The sequence below is a fragment of the Pecten maximus genome, chromosome 12, assembly GCF_902652985.1.
Source record: "Pecten maximus chromosome 12, xPecMax1.1, whole genome shotgun sequence".
Taxonomy (NCBI): Eukaryota; Metazoa; Mollusca; class Bivalvia; order Pectinida; family Pectinidae; genus Pecten; species Pecten maximus.
Genome location: NC_047026.1, coordinates 40458228 through 40484804, shown reverse-complemented (window position 1 = coordinate 40484804; position 26577 = coordinate 40458228). Strand labels below are relative to the sequence as shown.

Here is a 26577-nt window from a genome sequence, read left to right as displayed (position 1 = left end):
AAGAGAAGATCAGATCTTAAACTTTTGGTTTACTTTTTTCTGTGATTAATCATTATTATTACAATCCAACCTGCTCTAACGGTCACCTTGAATAAGCGGCCATCTCTGTTAAGCGGCCAGTCTGTGGTCCGCCCAATGGAAAACACTATATAATGAACCTTAAATAAGCCATCACCTGTCTAACGCAGCCAACGGCCACAAAAATCTGCCCCGAGTCGTTGTATCGTCCTGTATTAAGCGGTCATTTTGTCCGGAAGTAGACATTCGCGATGATAATATGACCAGGTATTTTTATCAAATTCATCAAAACTTTCATCTTTGTTGTTTTTTATTTCAAAATACACTACACATGGTATATTGTTATCAATATGTGCATTATAATATGATAAATTCAATAAACTGTTGAAAAAAGAATTAGCTAGGCAACAGGCCGTTTTTGGCCAACCTGGTTTAAGCAGCCACCTGTCTTAAACAGCCAATATCTGTCGGTCCCTTGGGTGGCCGCTTAATACAGGTTTGACTGTATAATAATTACTACTGGTTCTACAGTGAGAAAATCTTGATTAAAATACTTAGTTAACTTGACCACAGCCATATCTGAACTTGACCTGCATACAACTACATACCAAATTACAGTACAATATCTGTATCAAAATTTGACAGATGACAGCCAAGGTAACTCGATCTGTATAACCCCTGACCATTAAATCATGGGCATAAATATAACAAAAAGTTGTCTAGAATTAGGCAGTGGACAATAGTCTTCCATGTAACTTTATTATCCCCCATGAAACACATAAATTAAGTGAAACACACATAGGATCTACATCAAGATATAAACTCTTAATTACTATAAGGTTGATGAATCATGTATATCATATTTGGGTTTTCATACCCAGCTGGGAGTAGGGGATAATGCCATGGTTTGCGACTCTTTGTTGTTATTTCAGATACAATATCTATCCACAAAAATTATGTCATACGAAGTAACATCTTAAATCATTGGTAAATACTCCTACCGTCAAATTCTATTGTCATAGAGAGTGTATGGATCGATGATTTTTACAACAATCTATATTCTACCTGTAGATTAAGGTTGAAGAATATTTCCAACAGACTTTTTTCCAGATCTACAGCCCCATAGGTAAACTTCAGATTAGGACATTTATATTTAGTATCACAACCATAGGTATAACTTCAGATTAAGACATCTATATTTAGTAACACAACCATAGGTATAATTTCAGATTAGAGGTGTTTACATTTAAAAGGGTCAACATTATGCAACATACATCTATTTATTTTGATACTATTCAACTTATCTACTTTAGTATATAATCTATTACACAACTCTCTAGACTAGAGGCCACCATAACATAATGTAGTAAACATTTGTGGTCGTCAATGTAATCTCTGGAACGTTTTCAGTGATCGCCCTGTGTCAATATTTAAGTCCATAGGCTGCAGAAAAATCAGTGTGGTACCATAGAAAGGGAAATTTCTTTGGACACTTGAGACCTTATCAAAACACTATTCTCAATCAACCATGTCAATAAACAGTCATGTAATTACGCAGTGGGGCAATACCCCTGATAAACACTACTATTTACATAGCAAAAGGTGTATTCACAGTATTGAAAACTTTGGTACTATTTGTATTACATCTTCTAAGGTCCAAAGTGATACATGAACAACGACATGGTCTAAAATGCAAATATATATACATGTGCAATTTCAAAAGCAAATTGAATATATTGATAAAGCAATTTATCAGGTCTGTGTTCCTATTGATCATTGTAAGTCAAATATTTGCATTTGAAAACAGTCCAACATTGTCAATACACTTGAAAAATATATCTCAGAAGTCATGACTTAGTTAAGAAGGAATAAAAAGTCCAGAGATATATACTTATTACTTAAAATTAGGATGGTTCAGTAATGGGGTGTTGTGATATCTGATACTGTATAAGTTAATGTGTAGTTGATTAAAACCCATTTGCAGCACTGGCCAGACTGATATGTTAACCTGTGATACTCTTAAAACTCCAGACGAATACTCCTTCAACTGTCAATTATGTAGTCTTCCAGACAGACAATCTGCTAATTACTGAGCTCTCTGTTCCCTAGACCATTATGACAAACAGTTCCTTGACAATTTGCCAAATCTTTCCCTCAACCCTTAGACAGTCTACCAAATGAGCTCTCTCCATCCAAACTCTAGACAGTCTACCAAATGAGCTTTCCGATCCAGATTCTAGTCTACCAAACATTAGCTTTCTGCATCCAGATTCTAGTCTACCAAACAAGCTTTCTGCATCCAGACTCTAGGATAGTCTACCAAATGAGCTTTCCGATCCAGATTCTAGTCTACCAAACAAGCTTTCTGCATCCAGATTCTAGTCTACCAAACAAGCTTTCTGCATCCAGACTCTAGGATAGTCTACCAAATGAAGACTATAGGACAGTCTACCAAATTAAGACTATAGGATATCTATAGTCTTCATTTGGTAGACTGTCCTAGAATTTGGTAGACTATCAAATGAGCTTTCTGATGCAGATTCAAGACAGACTAGCAAATGCTTGTTCTCTACATCCAGATTCTAGACAGTCTACCAAATGAGCTCTTTGTCCTGTAGAATCTACAAATTCTGTTGTTGACTTTCTGGAAGTGTCACTTCCAAAACATCAAAATTCAAGAAGGAAATAGTATATTTTATTGAAGGTAGCTTATCGATTTCGAGTCAATATGCAGTTATTAATAGGACCACACACCTGTTTTCTCATATTTTCATTTTTCCACTTCAAAAAGTGATCAAGGTGTTCTAAATGTTGAATTTTAAACTCACTGATTACAGTTTTAAAATCTATAATCTAACTATAAGTTATCATTCCCTACCAAATCTATTGTTTACTTGGCCTAACAATGAAGACAAATCATAAAATAAGTTATCATTCCCTGCCAAATATATTGTTTACTTGGCCTAACAATGAAGACAAATCATAAAATAAGTTATCATTCCCTGCCAAATATATTGTTTACTTGGCCTAACAATGAAGACGAATCATAAAATAAGTTATCATTCCCTATCAAATCTACAAATCATAAAATAAGTTATCATTCCCTGCCAAATATATTGTTTACTTAGCCTAACAATGAAGACAAATCATAAAATAAGTTATCATTCCCTGCCAAATATATTGCTTACTTGGCCTAACAATGAAGACAAATCATTAAGACTTACGTGTAGGCTCCACACCATTGTCCCCCACGATCTTTTTCCTGCAAGAAGCACTTGATCTTGCCGTCGGCTTTGTTACCAACACTGTAAGCATGAAGGAGTGCCTCGTCCCAATACATCTCTATAGACTGGTGGGTCACCTTGCCAACGATAGGAGGTGGAGGTTTGGGTAATGCTGTAATGAAGAGGGCATCTTGTCAAAATTGTTATGCAAAGTTCTGATGGGCAGTTATTTTCATCAAGATTTGTACTCTAAAACTACAACTTCAACAAGATTTTTACAGCAACATGCAACAACTGCACTAAGGTTTGTACAGAAAATAACTTTGAGTTCACCATGCTTTGTACAGAAAACAACAACTGCTGCACCATGATTTGTACAGAAAACAACAACAACTGCACAACTATTTGTACAGAAAAATACTTTGAGTTCACCATGATTTGTACAGAAAACAACAACAACAACAATTGCACCAAGATGTGTCCTTTTAGCAACAACTTGATCAAGATCTTTACAGAAAACAAAAACTTCAAATTCACCAAGCTTTGTATAGAAAACAACAGCTTCACCAAGATTTTAACTATGACAATTATAAGTTAGCAAAGGGGAGACAACCCCAGGCTATATTGGTAGTGCCTTGTTGTTGTAGTTAAAATTATAGAATGACTGACTTCACAGTATCAACAGGTATCAAATCTTACAAAGTAAACAAACCATGGCTAATCAAGCTATCACTGACACAGAAATTCAAAGTAAAGCAAACAAAGGTTTAAAGTCCTTGGCTAAATTTTCTTTAAACGTTTTAGACATGATTATGTTATATTTCAACTTGTGAAGATCAAGTATCAATTAATCTAGATGTTAAGTCAACTGTCAGATTTGGAGAACATGATCGAAAAAGTTATTCTCTGTGATCTCACCAATAACCCCTTACACCTACCAAGGAATGATGATAGAAAGGTCAATATACAAACGTGTTAGGGTGATGGTGTCACACCAATCACTGAAGAGAGAAATTGGAACCCTGAATGACTGTCTATTTAAATTAGTATGGTACAGGTATACCCCTTACAACACCACATGCTTAAGAACTGGGACTTAAGGTCAATTAACCACAGTTTGAACTATTACTGACACAAGAGACAAAATTTGCCCATGAGCATTGGCCTTTTTTCCAAATGATCCTTTGGAATAGAAAACTGATGGTACGTACCTGAGCATGGTACCTTTCCAATAACACAAGGGTTATTTTTTTCCTTTTTTGTTCCTATTCTTTTGATAAATGATTGATAAACATGGGAATTTTTTTTTATTCCACCATGTAGGAAAATACGTTGTTATATATTTGCATGGTTCAATAAATTGTGACCCCTTTTAAAGATAAGCTCACACTAGGTTTTCTGAGTATGGTCCATTTCCAGGGTCCCTAACATGGCACTTGTACCCTGAGCAATCCCTGAGCGTCACCATGACGGTGGTTTTAAATCTCTGACTATCCTTTTCTTGGCTTTGATCTCACCTTATTTCGTTTACAGGAAATATAATTTACAATCCATGTTCTATACCGGACCAAGGTCAGTCTCATCTTCTAACATTTAAACCCAAGGGGATAAACATAAAGATAGAAAAATGTAGCCATGGGATTAAAACTTATAAAATCTGAAACTGGCAATGACTGGGCAGAAATGTTATTTATCCTACGATTTATGAAGATCACCTCTGTGTATAGTCTATAAGTTGTGATCCCAGAATTTAAATTGACACAAGTAACAATGAGTACATTTTATAATGGCTGTAATGTTTATCTGTACCAACTAGTACTTGTCCAGAATTGAATACAAATTCAATATAGTGATGACGTCCAACAATTGTCCACCGTCACAAACACCATAAAAGGAAACAATTCATTGGAAATGAAAACCATTTGTCCATGAAATAATTCAATTTAAATAGGAAGCAATACATTACAGCGGTAAACATGACTTTAAACAAGAGACACCATCCAAACCTGGACCTGGATTCAACAGGAATATTTCCCACAAGACTATATAGCTCCAGCGTCAAAATCTTCTGTAGAGGCTAAAATATATGCTGAAATCCAACATCAAGTTGAAGGTACATCATTGTTTGTTTGTTTTGTTTATAGCCCCATTAACATAGGTGTTTGGAGGGAGGGGGTATTTTTTGCTGGGTTTATAGCCCCATTAACATAGGTGTTTGGAGGGAGGGGGTATTTTTTGCTGGGTTTATTGCCCCATTGACAGATCAGTGTTTGGAGGGAGGGGGTATTTTTTGCTGGGTTTATAGCCCCTTGACAGATCAGTGTTTGGAGGGAGGGGGTATTTTTTGCTGGGTTTATTGCCCCATTGACAGATCAGTGTTTGGAGGGAGGGGGTATTTTTTGCTGGGTTTATAGCCCCTTGACAGATCAGTGTTTTGGGGGAGGGGGTATTTTTTGCTGGGTTTATTGCCCCATTGACAGATCAATGTTTGGAGGGAGGGGGTATTTTTTGCTGGGTTTATTGCCCCATTGACAGATCAGTGTTTGGAGGGAGGGGGTATTTTTTGCTGGGTTTATTGCCCATTGACAGAGGTGTTTGGAGGGAGGGGTTTCTTTTTGCTGGGTTTTTGCCCCTTGACAGATCAATGTTTGGAGGGAGGGGGTATTTTTTGCTGGTTTTATTGCCCATTGACAGAGGTGTTTGGAGGGAGGGGGTATTTTTTGCTGGGTTTATTGCCCCATTGACAGATCAGTGTTTTGAGGGAGGGGGTATTTTTTGCTGGGTTTATTGCCCCATAACAGAGGTGTTTGGAGGGAGGGGTATTTTTTGCTGGGTTTATAGCCCCCTGACAGAGGTGTTTGGAAGGAGAGAGTATTTTTTCTGGGTTGTTTGCCCAAATGAATGAGGTGTTTGGAGGGAAGGGATAGTTTACTAGGTTCATTGCCAAATAGATGGTGTTTGAGGGCTGCAGGCATTTTTATTGTTCATTATTTTTATAAGTGTTTGGAGGGAGGGGTCAACAGGTGCAATATATGTTGTCATCAAAAACTGTCACTTTGGAAAAGGAATCCCCCCTCCCCTAGATCAATTCACATACAAAACTTGAAGACATGAATTCTCCACAACTTATCATTTTAAACATAAATTATGATGCAAAGAAGATCTTCATGTAAGGATTCAATTCTGCTGAGCAGAGCCTGATTAAAAATCATAATTAAATTAATTGAATATAATTTTTATATCAGCTCTGCTCGATATATATATCAGCAGAATGAAATTGATAAAATAAAAATTAATTTTAAAAACATCAAAGATGTCAAGATTAAACACCATATTCCATGCTGAATTTCATTTAGAATACTTTAAACTTAGGCCCAGTCAGTAACATTTAACGCTTATCTAAGTGAAAACCCTCACAGGTATAATTCAAACAGAAATAAAGTGATATATAGGAGTGTGTCGTTCCTTTTATTCCATGTACAAAAGCGTTACTTTGCGGATCAATTCATGTGTTTTATTGACAAACTTTGACCACAGTTTCTTTTCTGAAAAAAAATCAATAACATACACCAAAATGTTTGTTATTACTCGAGTATGTTATTTCAGTTTCGATTTTCCATTCATTTATTTCGGAAATATTACTTATGGACACTGTAAACAGGCTGGCTGGTTTTAACAATTCAATCTGAAATAGCTCATCAGGTGTATAGACTATCGTTCAATGCAGCTATGACGTAGGTAGATATCAATGTATAATAAAAAAACATCTTTCAATTACACTCCTCAATTTAAAATTAAAATTGTTTGAATAATTTTCAGCTGATAAATCCATTAACAAACATTTATAACAATGTTTCATTTGTTTTACACTCCATGCCCCCTGCAGACCATTAGAAACGGTTCAATACTGGACACATACTGGCTCTATTGTTATAAAAACCTGCATCGTTTTCAGATCATTGTGTTTGAGTCATGGCGTCCGTTACATAAATACATTACACTTTCCAACTTGTTTGTTTGGTATGTATATAGTATAATTGTGATGACCTGTATTGCTGTCAGTGTTTTCACAGCTGTTGTAATCAAATGCCACAGACCAATGTATGTAAACAAGAGGCCTAAAGGGCCTTCACAGCACCTCATTTATTGTATGATGTTGGTAGCGTGATTATAATATAATGCTTAATTGATCTTTCCTTTAAGTAATTATGCCAAATGGAATTCAGTAAAGGAGTTCAATGATCTTATATGCCACAAGTTTAATCAGATTAAAGATTCTGTTCATCACATTAATCATTATGAAAATTTAGAAGAAAAAAACAAAATTAATTTCTATATGTGACCAGGGAATCATCTGACTTGGATGCTATTGTTTTTCCTCTACGGAGACAATCATGCCATGTTATATTGCTAATCTGTATTTTGTTTATATGTTTTCCTTGTTTAATCAATTTTAAGTTTGAATCTTTACTGTTTTTCTGACCACAGTACAGACACTGAATGAAGAAGTTACCCATTTGATCAATGTGACTAACTTATCCGAACGAATTATTAATTAAAATGTGAATAACAGGCAAGGACCTGGTGAAGTCTTATCCAAAGTTGCTTTATTGTTAGTTCCCAGGAAACCATTTCAAAACTTATGAAAATTTCCCTGATAAAGACATTTTCCTTTTCCCATGGAAAGACTGAATGATTATTGATAAATGATGAAACTTCAGGGCCAGGTTTCCTACTTTATACTACTGCTAGCCTTATCCCTTCTATGGGCCTATCCCTCTGTAGCTATAGTGTCGTCTTTTGGGGAAGCCCCGGATCCTTAGATAGGCCTACAGAACTAGATAACACCACCATAACAACATCAGAACCTTTAATCTGCTGTCCTCATCACAACACAATGTCTTTAGTGTGGCCTAATAACTCAATGACCCATGATAATTAAGTACCTAAGAAAATTTCTATGCTTTAAGATAAAAGTTACATATATGGTCATAAGGTCAATTAACTTCAGTCAAAATATAGCCTAGCAATTGATTATTTCATTAACAGTCAGGTGAAGCTGAAAATAAACCTGATTTTCTCATTGATTTGTACAATAAGCTAGGCCAGTGACCCTAATTTTTCAGTTCCATATAGCAATAAACATTTTACTTAATCTTTATACCGCAGTTATTCTCAAATAAGTCCCCTCCCCTAGTGTAAAAGAGTTCAGTACCGTACATATACTGAAATAAGTCCCCTCCCCTAATGTTAAAGTTTAGTACCATACTTATACTCAAATAAGTCCCCTCCCTTGGTGTAAAAGTTCAGTACTGTACTTAATATATACTCAAATAAGTCCCCTCCCCTAATGTTAAAGTTCAGTACCGTACTTATACTGACATAAGTCCCCTCCCCTAGTGTAAAAGTTCAGTACCATATTTACCTCATACAATCTCCTTCCCCTAGTTTAAAAGTTTAGTACCATACTTTTCCTCAAATAAGCTCCTTCCCCTAGTTTAAAAGTTTATTGCCGTACTTATCCTCAAATAAGCTCCTTCCCCTTAAGTTTAAAAGTTTAGTACCATACTTTTCCTCAAATAAGCCCCTTCCCCTAGTTTAAAAGTTTAGTACCATACTTATCCTCAAATAAGCCCCTTCCCCTAGTTTAAAAGTTTAGTACCATACTTATCCTCAAATAAGCCCCCCTCCACTGGTGTAAAAGTTTAGTACCATATTTATATCCTCATTCAATTTCCATCCTCAAGTTTCATGGAATGAGGCTTAGCAATTACCGGGTAAGTTTTTTGAAGGCCAATATATGTGAGCCTAACATTTACGTTTTTTGAGGGCTCACTAAATAATAGATTACTATATCTTAAAATTGATGCTCCTACAAAAATGAAGAAGGGGGCTTATCTGTGGGCAGGGGTTTTGATCAGTGGATAAATACAGTATGTACATACAATTGTAAATATGGGCTATTGAGGTGACTGGTATTATTATTTAAAAAATAATATTTAATTTATCAACATTATCTTCCATCTGACATTTTGCCTATATTGCTGTCGTAACGTTTTTGGACCAATAGCATGCTAGAGGTGTATAAATTCTGTCATTAGTGTAAAAAATATTGATCATTGATGTGAATATTTCAGCGGTAATGTGTAGATGTTCGAATAATGAATGCACTGTTACATAGACACAGATTATTGTTATTATCTCAACTTCATAATTATCAGGAAAAAACTCAATTATTATTATGTTGTTTGAAATATTCTTAGCAGAAAGGAAAATGCATCTGACTGATTTGATTTTCAATCGAAAGTATCAGGTGTGTGTTGATGATGGTGTTGTGTATTGTTTGTATACATATACATGTTGTTAATATCAAAACAGAATTCATAAAAATACCTACAAATGTACAATAGACACATGACCACAACATTCAATTCTATAAGGCATTTGGGATTATGAGCACTGGTCATTTTGTCTCAATAATTCTTCTGATAATTGTTTTTTATGTCCAACTTCTTTGTCATTCAGACATACATATTTCTATGTGATCATTAAATGGGAAATCATCCCAGAGCTCCGATATCAGATACAGCCATTAAATATTACTATAAAGAAGATGTTGTAGACAGAAATGAGTGAAGTATGTAATTTCAAGAGTGGAAACATTGACCACACATATGCTGAACAGTCCCTGATCATGACCCCATGGCCAGTACTCAATCACATTACAAAAATGTATTGTCCATGGGCATGGTCGTTTAAATTCAGAATGATCAGCTTACCAAATGTCAAAATCATTAATACAAAATCTGACTTTTTAGAAAATATTTGAAAATTTATAAATATTACTGTATTTCATCTGATAATTCCAGATCTGGACACATAAAACATGTTTGAAATTTGAATCTTTTTAAATGTAAGTGTAGATGAAAAGTTTGTTGGAGTTTTTGTGAAGCTTTCTATGCTTTGAACAACTGTCCCAAAACGTAAAGGTCAACAAGTAATGGTCATATCAGAGTTGAAAATGCTTATCAATCCCACATATTCCCACAAGGTTCAATCCTTCTAGTTCCGATATTACAATTTTCTCATGCAACCCCTCTTGACATGTAAACAATATATCGGAGGAATCCTATTGGACCATTCAAGCCTGACAATACTGAAGATTCCGGCACCTGTTAACACAGAATCTTAGAGTATATCAAATTTACAGTGTTTGTAAACAGTTTATTTCAGCTATTGTGTTCACCTTAATGCTTTACGTCAGCACAGGTAAACTTATATACAAAATTTAATGAAGGGGATGTCTAGTTTGTGAATTAAAATTCTATGCCTTTAAACAGATTTATAAGACCACAATTCTAAAAATGACCTTGATCCCTCCTCTGGGAAAATGCAAAGGTAACCCTGAGAAAGCTCTGTATTTACAACCAATCAGACAGAAACATTTCCCAATGGCACAAAGTCCCCAAGAGATATATGGTACCAGAAATATATCATACACAAAAATGTTGGCATTGTATAACTGATTCCATGTACAAACATTGACATTTGGTCTATACAGTGATATCATCCTAAAGAATTAGCTATGGAACGGAGGCATTCAAGGTGATAGAAATGCAAAAGTTTTGATAGCATTATTTTGTTAGTACTTCTGATAACGTCTTTCTACATTTTTTCGAGAAGAAACACCTGGGCTTCATTTATCTACTTAAATCTGTGAATATCTCATCTATAAGCTTAAAATCCCTTTCCTTGTTAATATTCTATTTAAATGTTAATGTAACATTCCTGTTTTATATCATGCTTTCATCCATAAAATGATCATGATATTGAATATAAGCAATTAACGATCCAGAAAAATATTGATACCATATTTATCCTCAAGTAAGTCCCTTCCATAATGTAAAGTTGAATAGTAATGTTTGGGAAGAGTTTATTGGTGAAACAATTTTAATTACTATTTCAAAAATGATGATTATGTAAAAATGAAATAGGAGGCTTATAGATCTAGTAATGACGAATGAGGCTAATATTTGCAGATAGATGCAGTATATTACAGAGTACCAATAAATGGCGAAAGCTTGGATACCCTATAAATTACCAAACATTTGTACAGAATTTTATATCAAAGTTTGAAGAACTTTACCATAAACAAACAGTAAACATGCCCTGTGTATGGGTTGCCGTTGACCTACAGGTGAGGTGGCCTGTGACATTTATTTCTTAGGTAAGAATGCATGGTGCACTCCGTAATCTTTATTACCATATAACATATAGGTGGATATGAGCCGAAAAATTGCCGGTATCAGAAATGTTGACACTGATCAACCAAATCGTAAAGTAATTCTCAACATTACCATTTCTATACATCATTATACAATTTGTCGTTGGACTTTTTCCATTTTTTCCTCAATAAATGAATAATTGTGCATTAAAGGTATCTCTCTCCTAAACTTCAAACTCCAACAAAAAATCTTATTTCATCAATTGAAAAAAGATAAAGGAGGTGATCTCTGGATAGGTACAAATTTACGCCACATGGACAGACAGACGGATAATGCCATGTCATATTCAGTAACTTTATAACAAGTGAAATTAATTGAGCATTCAATCAGCACAAAGTAAGCAAAAACTGGTACTATCATTGATTCATTCTATCGCTTTCTATCGAATTATCAACAAATGTACCAGCATTAAAGCTCACACTTTAAGACTTTATGTCAGACATTCTGTTTTTGTCCCGTGCATGGACTTTCTCTTGAATAAATATCATATACAATCTGCGAGGCTTTTGGTTGAATTAGACAGCGTGTCTGAAAACTCATCAACGTGTGTCTGATAGTTATTTTATACAGTAAACAATTATAAGGTTCCTTACAAATGTTTTATAAAACTGTGTATATCAACTAAATTTTTCCTCATGTTGGTAGTTCTTAGCTTGCCATTATAATGATCAGTGGGATTATGGAAACGTTTTAATAGACATTCATATTGATCAGAAAAACAAATGGACCCTGTGATGTGTAGACCAACTGACAAAGCCAATCATTATTGGCCCTGATCAATATATCAATTAGCTAGGCCGTCATCGCTGGCAAGGATAATATTGATAGAGTACCTCTGTTGGACTGCAGCTAGGCACTGAGAAGTATAAGTAGGTATTGGAAAACACTGACTGTTTAATGCCATTTTTATATTGATATGTGTTTCACTGCCAGGGATATACCACATTAGAAAATTCTTTGGGAAGCTCCATGTTTATAAAGATAATATTTTTATTTCTTAATACTGTACCCAATAATTAAATGTCAGATCTTGTATATATATATATAGTGTATCCCACTTATTATGATATTCTGTTATCCAGAGAAAAATATAACCTGGATATTATAAGTTGGACCTCCCACCTCCCGTATACAAATGTATAAGATATATGTCCCACAAACTGGATGTTTATAGAACTCCTAGAATTGTTTAAATTTAACAGTAGTTTTTACTATGGGCAGGTACATGTTAAATATCTGAAGGTTTAAGGTCTTATGCTACCTTACACATCTCTCCTTTGAGTTATTTCCATTATAGACTCATTCTTTTTAGTTTCTCTCCATTTGCATTTCATCTGAACTTATCAATATGTCTATTCTTGAGCAGTTTTAAAATGTCTTATTTCTTATTGAAATGTTCAAACAGATAAAAGATTCAGAATTACGGCTTTATGTGCATTTAGTTTGGAGAACCTTTGGAAAAGAGAATGTTGTCCCTGTAAAACAAGTCATACATCGACATCATATAACTATTTTAAGTAGATGTACATGCATAAGTAATATCCAATACAATATCTACTGTCAAATCATAAAACCATGAATATTAAAATAAAACCCACAGCAATTTTCAGTCTTAAGTATTTAAATCAATTCAAAATTGAATTTTCACTCGCTGTAGTAAAATTGTATTGCTCTGTGATGAATAAGGAAGTATTAGTCTATAGTAACCAGGTATTTACCATAACAGTGGAACCAGTCAGCATGTGTGATATTGGGGCTCGGGTCAGTTTGGAGATGGCGTACAAATTACCAGGAAAGAGTCATGAACATTAAAATACTGACATACATCATGTCATATTGTGAAAGCAGAAAATTACACTTCTTCATTTTGATACCACTTGACAAACAAACTAGCCAAACAACAACAACCCGCAACCTTGATCAATTAAACCTGCATTACAACCCGCAGCCCTTATCAATTAAACCTACATTATAACCCACAACCCTTATCAATTAAACCTGCATTACAACCCGCAGCCCTTATCAATTAAACCCACATCACAACCCACAACCTTTATCAATTAAACCTGCATTTCAACCCACAACCCTTATCAATTAAACCTACATTACAACCCACAACCCTTATCAATTAACCTACATTACAACCCACAACCCTTATCAAAACCTACATTTCAACCCACAACCCTTATCAATTAATTAAACCCACATCACAACCCTTATCAATTAAACCCGAAACAAAATCCACAACCCTTATCAATTAAACCCGAAACAAAACCCGCAACCCTTATCAATTAAACCTGCATTATAACCCGCAACCCTTATCAATTGAACCTGCATTACAACCCGCGACCTTATCAATTAAACCTGCATTATAACCCGCGACCCTTTATCAATTAAACCTGCATTACAACCCGCGACCCTTATCAATTAAACCTGCATTATAACCCGCAACCCTTATCAATTAAACCTGCATTATAACCCGCAACCCTTATCAATTAAACCTGCATTATAACCCGCAACCCTTATCAATTAAACCTGCATTACAACCCGCAACCCTTATCAATTAAACCCACATTACAACCCCCAACCCTTATCAATTTTATTGTCACTGTATTCCACCCCTTCTCTGTCTCCAATATTCATTATCTTCATAAAAAGGTTCCCCATCTCAATGCTGATTTTTCCACTTTGTATTTTTTCAAAACCAATGGATCTGCAGCTAATCATGAATTCTTACTTATATATATATATAATTAATTTTCAAACATAATATTCATGAGTATTAAGCAACAAACTAAAAAGTAGAAAAACTAAAGAACACCAAGCAACAATGAATTATTATAACTTGGCCTATAATCACCATATAAGGACATGACATGTTTCCCTGTACCTATAAATATACTTTAACAATCTCCAGTTACTCTATAAATACCAAAACAAGCTGTCTTTAAATTACCAACTCCAATATCCTGTTACCAAAAATAACGATAATGAAATCTAAGTGGATATAAACATTTATTCATGGAAAAACATCTCCCTGATCAGGTCGAAACATGACCAGCCATTTTAAACACTGAGAAATGGACCCCCTACAGACGTTAGGTGTGAGGAGTAATTTTATGGTTTCCTGGTAAGAAGGAATTACACTATAAAGGCTATTTAAATTCCTTTTACTTATTCGTGGTCTCTAGTTATACCAGGGTTTGACAGTCATTGACATCCTGTTATGTCAAGCACTCTGTTATTGATAAACTGACAGTATCCTTAAGAATCATTATGATATTTTCAATGGAGAAAGTTCTTTACAGGTTAATTATCTTCAATATCTGTAAATATGTGTACCAGGTATTTGATGTTCAACATAACTTAATGAATAGAAAACATTATCGAAATTTTATTAAATCTTGGTGTGACCGATGCTTAATTACCGGGTATAAATAATATCAGCCGTGATCAGGGAAAATATGTGGTGCTGAAATTTCATAAAGCGTACCCCCAAGATTTTATAAATGAGAGACAAAAATTACTGAAATCTCATAAAGGTACCCCACGGAATTTTATATATGAGAGACAAGGTGCTGAAATCTGATACAGGTATCCAGAAGTTTATGAAGAGAGACTATATATATATAGGGTGTTCTTCTCAGAAAGGACCTCTGGAAGTTCGTAAATGAGAGACAAGCTAGGTTGCTTAAATCTCATAAAGATACTCCTACAATTTTATAAATGTAGGACAAGGGTACCTACATGTCCTGTTCTCATAGAGGTTCCTGGAAATTAACACAATCACTGAATGTAAAATTCTATATTTCTATTGTTATCATTTTTCAGAATATGTCTTAGTTCTGTAAGTTACAATTTAAGGGCTAGTGGGTAATTTTCTGTTTCCAAAGTGGTGATATATATATGGGATGAAACATATATGGCAGTATTATATATATAATTTAATATGATTCTTATGGAAAGTTCTGAGGTAATCTGTATCAACAAATGAGTAAAAGGGTTATTATCAAGGTACATGTACAATATCTGATTGATTGACAGGTGCTCCCTATTTGATATTAATTCAGGGTGTTATTCGAGACTCATACAGTACATATACTTTTCATTGTACATCAATAAAAATCTGTCTGACATTTCATGTAAATTTGAGGTAAAATAAGTGCCATCTATAGTGATTATGTGGCTAAATGCTCCAATATTTGTACTCCTTATTAATTAAATCTACATTTCACCGGCATGTCTATTTGCTCTCTGCTGTGAATTAAGTCTATGTAAGCTAATTAATATTTATAGGTGTTGCACAAAACACAAGATCAAAGACAGGACTATACAAATATGTTGTATAGACCTTATAAAGCAACAATAAATCTATTTACATTGGCCAAAAATACTTTTTTCATGACTCTCCAAACCAGTAAATAGTTTACACAATACAAAATCAATGTTCTGCCTCCAAATATAAACTTTAACAAATCATCAGTCCCTGGCTTGTCTCTAGGCCTGAGGTTCCATCTCTCTCTCTCTCCAGTCTGACTACACCTCAAACAAAGATCTCTAATCAATATATACAGCACTGTATGCCCAACACTAACAGACCAAACCTTCAATACTTCAAAAATAAACTTATTGATAACTTTTCTGGTCTCTTTTCTAACTTTTTCTGATAGAAAACATTACTTTTGGTTTGGTTTGGTTTTATTTGTTTAACGTCCTATTAACAGCCAAGGTCATTTAAGGACGGCCTCCCGTACATGCGATATGCATGCGTGTGGTGAGTGCGTATTCGTGTTTTGAGAGGCTGCGGTATGTTTGTGTTATGTCTCCTTGTGATAGGCTGATTTATAGTGCTACCTCACTGAAACCATTACTGTATTTCGTTCTGATGGATGAAAGGCCATCTTTTCAATATTTAAAATAATTTTGTTAGCATAAAACTGTTGATTAAAGAATTCCAGATAGAATTACTTGTATTTTATACCAAAATCACAAAATGGAGTATTTTGAAAGTCATACAATAAACTTGTAATCATGATGTGTGATATATTCCTCTGGATAATCTTTCTTTAATAGCTGACGATTTGTTGACAGATTTACACACTGGCAATCATTTCTAGAATATGTTTGGACTTGAAAATAATTTGACTTGGGAAGATCTCAATCTTATTGAACATTAAATATATCAAATTGTGTTTTGATGTCTCTTTAATATAACCCAGGACATACTACAGTTTACCAATACTCTTTTTTCGGCCATCAATCATGTATCAAGATTATTTGTTTGATTTACAAACTTGTCATTTAAAAGTGAATATAAATGAGATGATACATTCAATTATATACGGTATTATATATTGGTTGTAGATACTTCTTATCTAGGCCATTTGGTGATGTACATCATGGTCTGGCAGAGCACAATTCAAGTAAAAATTGTCTTCCTTTGATAATCATTTGTTTATCAATGTTGAATCATAAACAATTTATATATAATTACCAGACTTCTAACATGAACAACGTGTAGAAATCAATTTAACCATACATGTGACTAATGACTCATTACAAGTACATGTAGATAAGTTATTACAGTATTAATATTTTTCTCGCATATATGATATTTCAGAAATTCTAGTGATGTCTTCACAATGTAGTGTTGTGCCTTCAATTCAAACTTTGATGAATGTTCAGAAGAATATTGTAACACAACAATGTCTTCAGTGAAAAATTTTATGAATGTTCTGAGGAAAATTGTACAATAAAGTGAGGTCTTTAGTGGAAAATTTTATGAATGTTCAGAGGAAAATTGTAATAAAGTGATGTCTTTAGTGGAAAATTTTATGAATGTTCAGAGGAAAATTGTAATAAAGTGATGTCTTTAGTGGAAAATTTTATGAATGTTCAGAGGAAAGTTGTAATAAAGTGATGTCTTCGGTGGAAAACTTAACGAACAATCAGAAGAATAAAATTAATATTCTGTTTCCACCAAATCAAATCAACAATCAAAATAGTCCTGCCTCTTTCACATGATAAATAAACAAACTACAGTACACAATGACTAACATATAATCTCTGAATGTTACATCATCACTTTACTGACGAGATTATAATTTACCACTCACTAAAGAGTGGGACAAAGGGACGCTCATCTGCCTACAATCAAACGTTCATCTGTCAGTGCTTACTCAATTACAGGCAATTCTCAAGGTATGTTGGAAGATAAAAAATGTTGATAATCAACTACCTGTTTAATGACGGTAGTTATAAAGTGACTTTACTTAATCTGTGTTATGTGATCATGAGTGTATAGTTATTTGTAAGGCTGATTGGTGGAATATTTCATTTCAGTCCAAGGTCCAGTAGAAAGTCATTACACTTAAATTATAACACAAACAACCAGTACTTTTAATTATAAACAAGTTGAATTTAGTCACAACAAATCCTTATGATCGAGTTACTTGGTATGAGTAAGTGCTATATAACAAGGCCACAAAAAGATCTGTTTGGCCACAAAACCTAAATATGGAAATGAACCCAATTTCATAGGTACAATTTTACCTCCTTGATACCCTTGGACCTTGATGCAATCTTGAAACAGCCAGTCTTTGTACATTTTTAAATTTGCTGTCTATTAGAGACAAAAACTACCGAAATGTAATCATCATTTTTTATGAGAATTAAGTTGTTTATGTACAACTGCTATATTCTCCATTAGCAGACAATTATTAGAAACATGAAGGCCTTAATTCATTTCTGTAATCTAAAGACCAGGAAGAGATTATCTGATGAGATTCCTCACTGTAATCATATAAACAGAATGGCTTACTTAGTACATGTATACTAAAACTTAGGTATTACTGCCTCGACCAGTACGATCAGATCCGTTGTATTATTCCGATGGCCGAGACGTCTTAATCACTGTTTGTATATTTTACAGATTAGTGTTATGGGGTAGTATATAATACAGGCTATTATCTGTGTTATTACATTTGAGAGTTTACATCTACACTGTATAATAGAAGACATTGTCATTAATGACATCTAGCTTTATAAGGAAACAACATCTCATCTTGTCACAGATGGGTTTTTTTTAATTTTGGGAAAAGATTTCATACACACAAAAAATGGCTTCTGTTTATTTGAACACCCTAAGTTAAGTTTTATCTATAAGCATGCATGAATTACATTCCAGTATGTATACTAATACACTGTTCTGTCTGATCAGACAGGGAGTTTTGGGAAGTAGATTCTCTCAATAATAATTTCTTAATAATTTGTATTGGGCATCACAGTAACAGTGACATTATAGAAGTTAGAACCTTGTGTAGACAAGTTGACTTGATGAAGGGGAAATGAGCTCCCCAAAATAAAGCCAGCAACAACCAAATGATTTATTTCTAATTTGTATCATTATTCATTTTATACTATTGTCGCTATTATCTGCTTACAAAACTTTTGTCCGTGAATGTTTCACATGAAATTATGTATAAGGAGTTTTTATATCATATAGGCAAAGATACTTTACAACATGAACATCACTTCATCTATATATCATCATGGTATAAAACTAAAATGAAAACATCACAATAAATTCCATCAACCTCAAGAAATTAAAACGACTATTAAGTTAATTACACTCCAGAGAGATTATGTTGTTTGATATCTCTCTAAACTATTTTATCGCATGTCTTATTACTGGGCCATCTACAGGTAAGACAAGATCTAAAAAGGAACTAAAGAATCACTCTCTATTGAAATCAGAGGCTACCACCGTGTAAATAAAAACATAAATCTTGTTTTTTAATTGTAGATGTCAGACTGAACAAAGAGAAATGAGTTTAAAATGATGTACTTTACCCGTAAGGATAATGTGTCCGTGTAAATGGCGGCTTTGTTAATCACAATTACTGAAAAGTCTACAGCATATTGGAAGTATTTTACCTCTAATTATTGATGTCTCATAGCCATGGCTACTCTATAACATGTAGGTCGATATGTTTTACAGTCAGGTCAGTAGAATACAAATTGTCAGGTATTATAAAATACACCTGTAAGTGGTTTTAACTATGTCAGGTATACACAAACAAATGTCTGGGTGATATTCTAGATCTATCTTTTCTTACACCATGATATACCTACCAAATGCAATACAGTACAACACAAGTAATGAGATGAAAATGGATTTTTTAGGTAAAAAGTCAGAAGCATGGTTAGCAAAACTAAAGTGAAGGATTGAAGGCAAATCTCTATTTATACAGAATTTACATTTTGAGTTGTGGTGTCTTAACTTTGCAGGATTCTGAATTCATGCCAGGTTGTAAAATATACTGTGTATGACATCATTTCAGTGCCATGTCAATCTATGTTACATCAATATTCAGCATACAGCATCAGATTACACACATTTTAGCATGGCAGTTTCATCCAGTAAACAAACACACAGGAAAATTAAGGCTAAAACATATCATTATATAGACACAAAAATATCATAAAATAATCACTGGATGTACCTCAGGTAAATATAACTGTTGGGATGATTCGAGGATTATATCTATTGCCAATGTGAATGCAATCTGGATGTAGCTAGATAAATTATTCTGATTTCCTAATGTAAAATTGTTCATGCAACCAGATTGCAGACTATTCAATATATTAATTAAGTGTTGATGAACTTATTGAAAAATGAAATGTATCACCTGTATCAGGGATAAAAAAATGTGTGAAAACATAAAAGAGACAGAACATTTGGGATATCACAGACAGTTTTACACGATGTTGACTATGGCCTTGTTTGTAATAGGCATAAAATATCTTTGTAACTTACAATAATCTTCGGATTTGTCTGGATCATGTATCTGGTTTGGGACCCAGGGCTTGCTCTGCTGCTGATACTCTGTCTGCATAAATGGTGATAATCCTGTTTGAACGGGTGCTCCTAACTCTGTTTGCATTTGGCCTTTGAAAAAGGAATTATAAGAAATTAATACAATACAATATATATCTGGCATCAGTTGTACTTTATGTACAGATTCAATTCAATTCAATTCTTTCATTTAATGTTTTGATACCGCATTTATAATGCTACCTCAAATCCAAGTATGAGAATTTATTTTATTTTTTACATGTTTAAACATGGGTACATGAAGTACATTTGGTTCTGCACTTTCAATATCTCGAAGAGCATTTAAAAATTGTTTGAAGTTTTAAGGATGGTGTATATTATTACAATTTGAATGTTTTTGCAAGAATAAAATCCATTTGCCCTTGATCAGCAGCTAATTAAGTCCTCCCCCTGGCTTGATGTATGAAAAGTTATGAAATTATATCGAGAACTTATTAAAAATGATTACAGTTGGTTCAGATAGTGGTAAAATATAATATTCCTATTGTGATACTGTGGACTTTGAGGTGTATTATCATACTCAGATGTTACTGACATTTTCTATCTTATCCCCGAGGTAGAGGATGTTTATCTTAGAGGAGTCAATGAGTGGACATATCCTGTACATAAGTAGGAAAAGATAAGTATGTCAACACTAATACTTTAAAACATTCTTCTCATTAAATGAGATTTTGCAAATGTTCACTCTACACAAAAATTCAAATCAACGAACAGTGAGAGTTGTACATGTGCAATGAATATGGTCAATCCATCAACATATCTGACTGACCACCCACATCATCAGTCCTGATCGGATTCTAGTTATGAACAATTTTTAAACTGAAGTTAATAAGACAGGTAACAGAACTCAATCATGAATTTTGTTTTTCTCAATACATATCTGCTAGGTATGGAACTGGACTTCTTGAATTATACTCGCTTCCTATGATATCTCGGGTTCTATGGTATCGCGGTACGGAATGTTTATAATATCTGTGCATGAGTCACTCCACCTGGTGGCATTTTCGAAGCTTTACTATGAGTATAGTATATGAGTAGTAGGATTTCGAGAATATAATGACACAAAAATAAAATCGGAAACGTCAAACAGTTTGGTGAATACATACAATTTAATAAATATTAGGAACAGTCAATTAATTATTACCTACGAAAGCACTGCACGTGCTGATTTACCCACGTCTTAACATTTAGGCTCTGAAAACTGTCTTCAGCATATGTCAGGGTGTCGTCTGCTTGTTGATTATCAAGATAAAACCTGACGTCATCACATGACTTCCCAAATAATTACTTTTTTCCACGGTCAAATGTATGGAAACATTTAAGCACCAAAGTTGCCTTGAGTGTTATTCCTTGTATTTCTATAACTTTGTATATACCCATGTGACGGTTTTGGGGCATAATGACCAATTTCGATGTCCTCATTGCTCTTCAGAAAATCAAGAAACTATCATCCATAACATTTTCTATGTATAGCGATCTATTTTTTACTCTTTTAATATTTCATAAAACTTTCTTAATGAAAATAAAAAAATCACAACCAAAAACATATTTTCATTAAAAGTTTATATCTTTTAAGACTAAATCATCATTATATCGTGTATTACGGTTTTCCATTGAAACATTTGGCATTTACTTATTCAATGTGATATTATTCCACAATATTGGCAAAAGTTAGACATTTCTAGGCTTCCATACAACAATACTGCGATATCATACTTGCAGCCGATATGTGAAAAATGTAAGTGTTGAAAAAAAATTTCGGTGTGTATAGGATGAACAAATACTTAAGATTAAATTACCCATAGTTTTGTGATTTCCGATTCATCCTTTGTGTTTACTTATTTTAAATGTTAACTAAAGCGATACCATAGAACTCTCAGCTACTTAATTGCTGGATGCTCGACCATTAAGTTCAGCTGAAAACACCAGCCGTGTCACACATGTGTAATAGGAGTGGGAAAATACACAGCCAGACCGGGGTTCGAACCCAGGACCTCTGAACACTAGCCGGATGCTCTACCGATTGAGCTACCTGGTCTCCATGCAATGATCGACCAGGTCCAGTTCCGCTACACTCTTCCCTCCCTTTTTTTTTAAGTCTTCGACCCCAAAGACTTCAAAACTCACAACCCAGGTTCGGGTATCCCCTTGTCAAGTATTCACCTCACTTGAAACAACTGAGGTTTGGTCACGGCACAAAGTGTAGTAGGAGTGGAAAAATGCACAGCCAGACCGGGGATCGAACCCGGTCCAGTTCCGCTACACAGTATATGTAATTAACATCACCATGATAATATGATTAGGAAAAGTTATTTTAAAAACAAACTGTCCATATTAAAAATAAATTGATTTTATTTTCTGTCTATAGGCCTATAGAATTTAAAGTCATTAAAAAAATCCCTCTGATTCATGCAGGTGATTAATAGTTACTGAAACAATATCATCATATCCCAGAGTATGAGATGATATTTTAGATTAGCATTTATTTTTGTGTAGAATAGATTTATTTCATTGTTTCACTCAATTAATATTTTATAGAATTTATATCAAATTTTTCATTCAACTGCCAGTTTTAGTTTCAACAGACCAACTGAAAACCCTTTATACTGTTAATAATGTATGGTGTTACCATTGACACACAGTAATTAATCAGTATATTATGAAAAATTAAAATCCGTATTAGGCAGAATATGGTTACAGTTTTTATCTCAATCCCAAAACTGTAAAGAAAACTAGAAACTGTTACCAAATTTAAACGACTACATCATGTGTGTTAAGAGCAGACAATGTTACACGCATATACGGTTTCACAAAATACTTAATAAACAAAGATCAATTTTGTGATTTATTGCTAGGCGTAACTGATTGTCCTCTGCTCATCGCAAAATCACATGTTATGAACTTCCTACCAACATGTAAACAACTCGCTTGGGTTCCGGTTAACTCACTCGCGAATTAAAATATTGCCGGTATATTCGGTCATATACTTACTAGACATTGCCATTTCCTTCTTGATGTATTCACACTAGAAATAAACTTATGTTTATCCAATTTTTCTTCAAATAATAATTCAAGAAACCCGGCTACATTCCGTTTCTGTCCCGAACCACTTCCACTTTAGCCACTCTCCAGCGGTGAAGACAAAAATATGCGTGTATTTGCATATGGCCAATCAAAATCGAGATGCGGGTCATGACCCCCAGTAGACAAATCAATCAAGCGCGGCATTGTTGCACATGTGTTTTTCTACAGGTAAACGACATGTATTGACAGGTGTGTATTGGCGTTATCCGCGATGACGTTAGTCTCTACAGAAGGATAAGGGATTTTTTTGGTTATTGAATAAAATATGTTAAATATATGACGTCAATGTTTAAAATTCACCTAAGTACAGGATATTGGGCTGCTTACACAATGTGTAACTTACTTCAATAAAGGGAAGGGTAGTTAATTGTAAAAAGTTTAAATTAAATCTATGGCACACCGAATTTTACTGGAAAAAACAACCGTGAACTGAGGAAAAAGATGGTTTGACAAGTAGGTCTACTTGTACACGTGTACACATCACGTAGCTATATATAGAGGATTCAGAGGGGAAATTGCATTTCTTCTTCTTCTTCTTCTTCTTCTTCTTCTTTGATCATTGCTGTATAAACTATAAAAATTAAAGCGCAAATGGTATATACACTTGGTCTTCACAACTTAATGTGTACCAAACACTACTGGTAATTTTGTAAAATATTGACCTATATTGACTGATGATCTTGATATATCTTTTTCAATGGATTAAAAATGCACTGTGAAAGAACAATGAAAGCACTCCTTCCCAGGAGCTACCCAACAGGAATCGAACCAAATTATCGGTGTGCTGATTAAAATGTTTGAGTCAGACGTCCTTAGCTATAAATGTTAGTGGTAAGCCTCTATATTTGTTACCATTGTTCCACTTCCACGAGAATGTACGGTATATATTAATGAGAGCTATTCTAAGTCACTGGTCTTCTACAAGAACGTACAATATAATGAGAGTGCACAAAGTTCATCATTATTTACATACATATAGTCCTATAAATATCACTTGTTCTTATCTGATTTTGTAATATAACATATGCCTTTTTTTTTTTAAATCTAATTGGAAAAGGAAGTATGTTCCATTAAGAAAAAAAAAGGAAAATTAAGATACTCGGTCTGACAGAGACCTCATTGTAAAAGGTCCTTAAGACTGGGTCTATATTGATGTTTCTGGAATTGGAAATTAACAGCAGAACAGCAAAAAAAATCATCAATACAATATTGCCCCTGACAACGATTGGTCAATGATAGCTTCCACACTGCGCCCCGCCTCCGAGGGTCCCATCTTTTATCGGTCATTAACTTAATAACAATCATAAATATCTGTATATACATACACTATGTAACAAACTAATAGAAACCAGGATATCGATTCCAGAAGGTCAATATTGGGATGACGGCTGATCGTGATCAATGGCCGAACGTACCACGAGTTACTGCCCCTTTCCACTATTAACCTACAACCTGGGCCCGTCTATATGGGCTCACGATCAAACACGAAGTCTTTCCGAAATTCATTCACATCATTAATTTAATTAAATACATATATCAGATTTATCATCAAAATTATGTGAATCTGAACACAAAAAAAAGTGTCTTTAAGCATGAGTACGGTTTCATGAATACAGGCCAAAACTATCGGACAGGATTCGGAAGGTAGATAAATTTATATATAGTATATAGGTCTCTGATTAACGTATTATTCATCAAATAATCAGAATGCAAAATTACAAAATGGCGAGGCTGAGGATTCTGAATGGGATAACGGGAATTCAATAAGGTTTAGAATTTGATATGACGGACTGGCATGTGCTCTCGTGATTTCCCAAACTGCCCGAAAAACACGCGATTTATTCATGCAGTGAGGTAGCCACCAACTACAATATATGGGATCCCACAAGAATGAACTTGACTGTTGATCTAGAAACGTGACACACAAATAAAAACAAAAAAGACATAATAAGTATTCAGAGTATAAAGAATATCGTTTTTATAATTATATGTAATTTACTGGAACTAATTAATCTAAATCGTTTTATTCACTCGTTAATCTTGAATAGGCATTGAGTACGCCTTTTTTATTTAAATTCATTAGTGTTTTGAAACTGTAACTTTACTATTCTGTGTCTTTTTCTTGATAACAAAACCTCACTGACATTTTTTACAGATATGACAATAACGAAAAAAGATAGGAATGCCAAGTGGACATGCTTGAATGAGCAGCGGTAGTATAAATGATGTTTTAATAAAAAATATATATATATATATATGATATTAAGATAGAATCAGGGACACATATTTTATGATTATTTAGGGACACATATTTTATGATTATTTACGTTTTAAAATCCCAAATCATTAACTAGATGACATTGATATAAAGTAAGTGTTTATTATTTTCAAAATCAATGAATCAAGATAAAGCAAAGTGTGAGTAAGCTCATTAGAGGGAAGAATAATCACGGTATTGAGGTGTCTCAATAATTTTAAGATTGAAAAGATTTTTTCATGTCGGTATGGAAAAGATGCCGCATTTTGATTAAAATTCCCGCAAATCCTTCTTAATAATGCGCATCTCAATTCTGTAACGATTGTATTCAATATTACCAGAGAAACTTCACATACTATTCTAGGGGAGGCAACTATATTACGACGTGGTTACTTCCCCTTGACCATGAATTTTTTACTATCTTGGAATAATAATTTATAGATTTAATCGACATTGCGACGTTTAAAAAAAAAAATCTGAAAATTTAAATATCACACAATTATGATTATTTATGTGAATGTTATATGTTGAAAAATATATGGCATTCCATGCGTCTTGAAATTTATAACTAATTCCGAAATTAAAAGCATGGGGGATAAATGAATACATTTCACATATTCAAAAGAAAATGATTTTTATTACTATCCAATTGGGTTATCACAATAATAAATAAATAAATAAATAAATAAATAAATAAAAATGAAAATAGATAAAATAAAAAATAGATAAATAAGAGGCTTAATGGGCCCATATTGCTCAATTGTTCTGTAGTTTCAAAGTTGATTTAGGTCATGAATGTAGAACCCATTTGAT

General features: G+C 33.8%; 1 protein-coding gene across 1 annotated transcript in view; it reads right to left on the bottom strand.

Moving 5' to 3' along the window:
* LOC117339054 (fibronectin type 3 and ankyrin repeat domains 1 protein-like) overlaps nucleotides 1-23543 on the bottom strand; it is a 67611-nt gene extending 44068 nt beyond the window's left edge. Inside the window, exons 1-3 of the mRNA XM_033900420.1 lie at nucleotides 23415-23543; nucleotides 20346-20477; nucleotides 3243-3414 (exon numbers count right to left, since the gene is read on the bottom strand). Of these exons, the coding sequence (XP_033756311.1) occupies nucleotides 3243-3414; nucleotides 20346-20477; nucleotides 23415-23427 (317 nt within the window). The 5' untranslated portion in view covers nucleotides 23428-23543. The remainder of the gene's footprint in view (nucleotides 1-3242; nucleotides 3415-20345; nucleotides 20478-23414) is intronic.
* Nucleotides 23544-26577: the final 3034 nt, after the last annotated feature.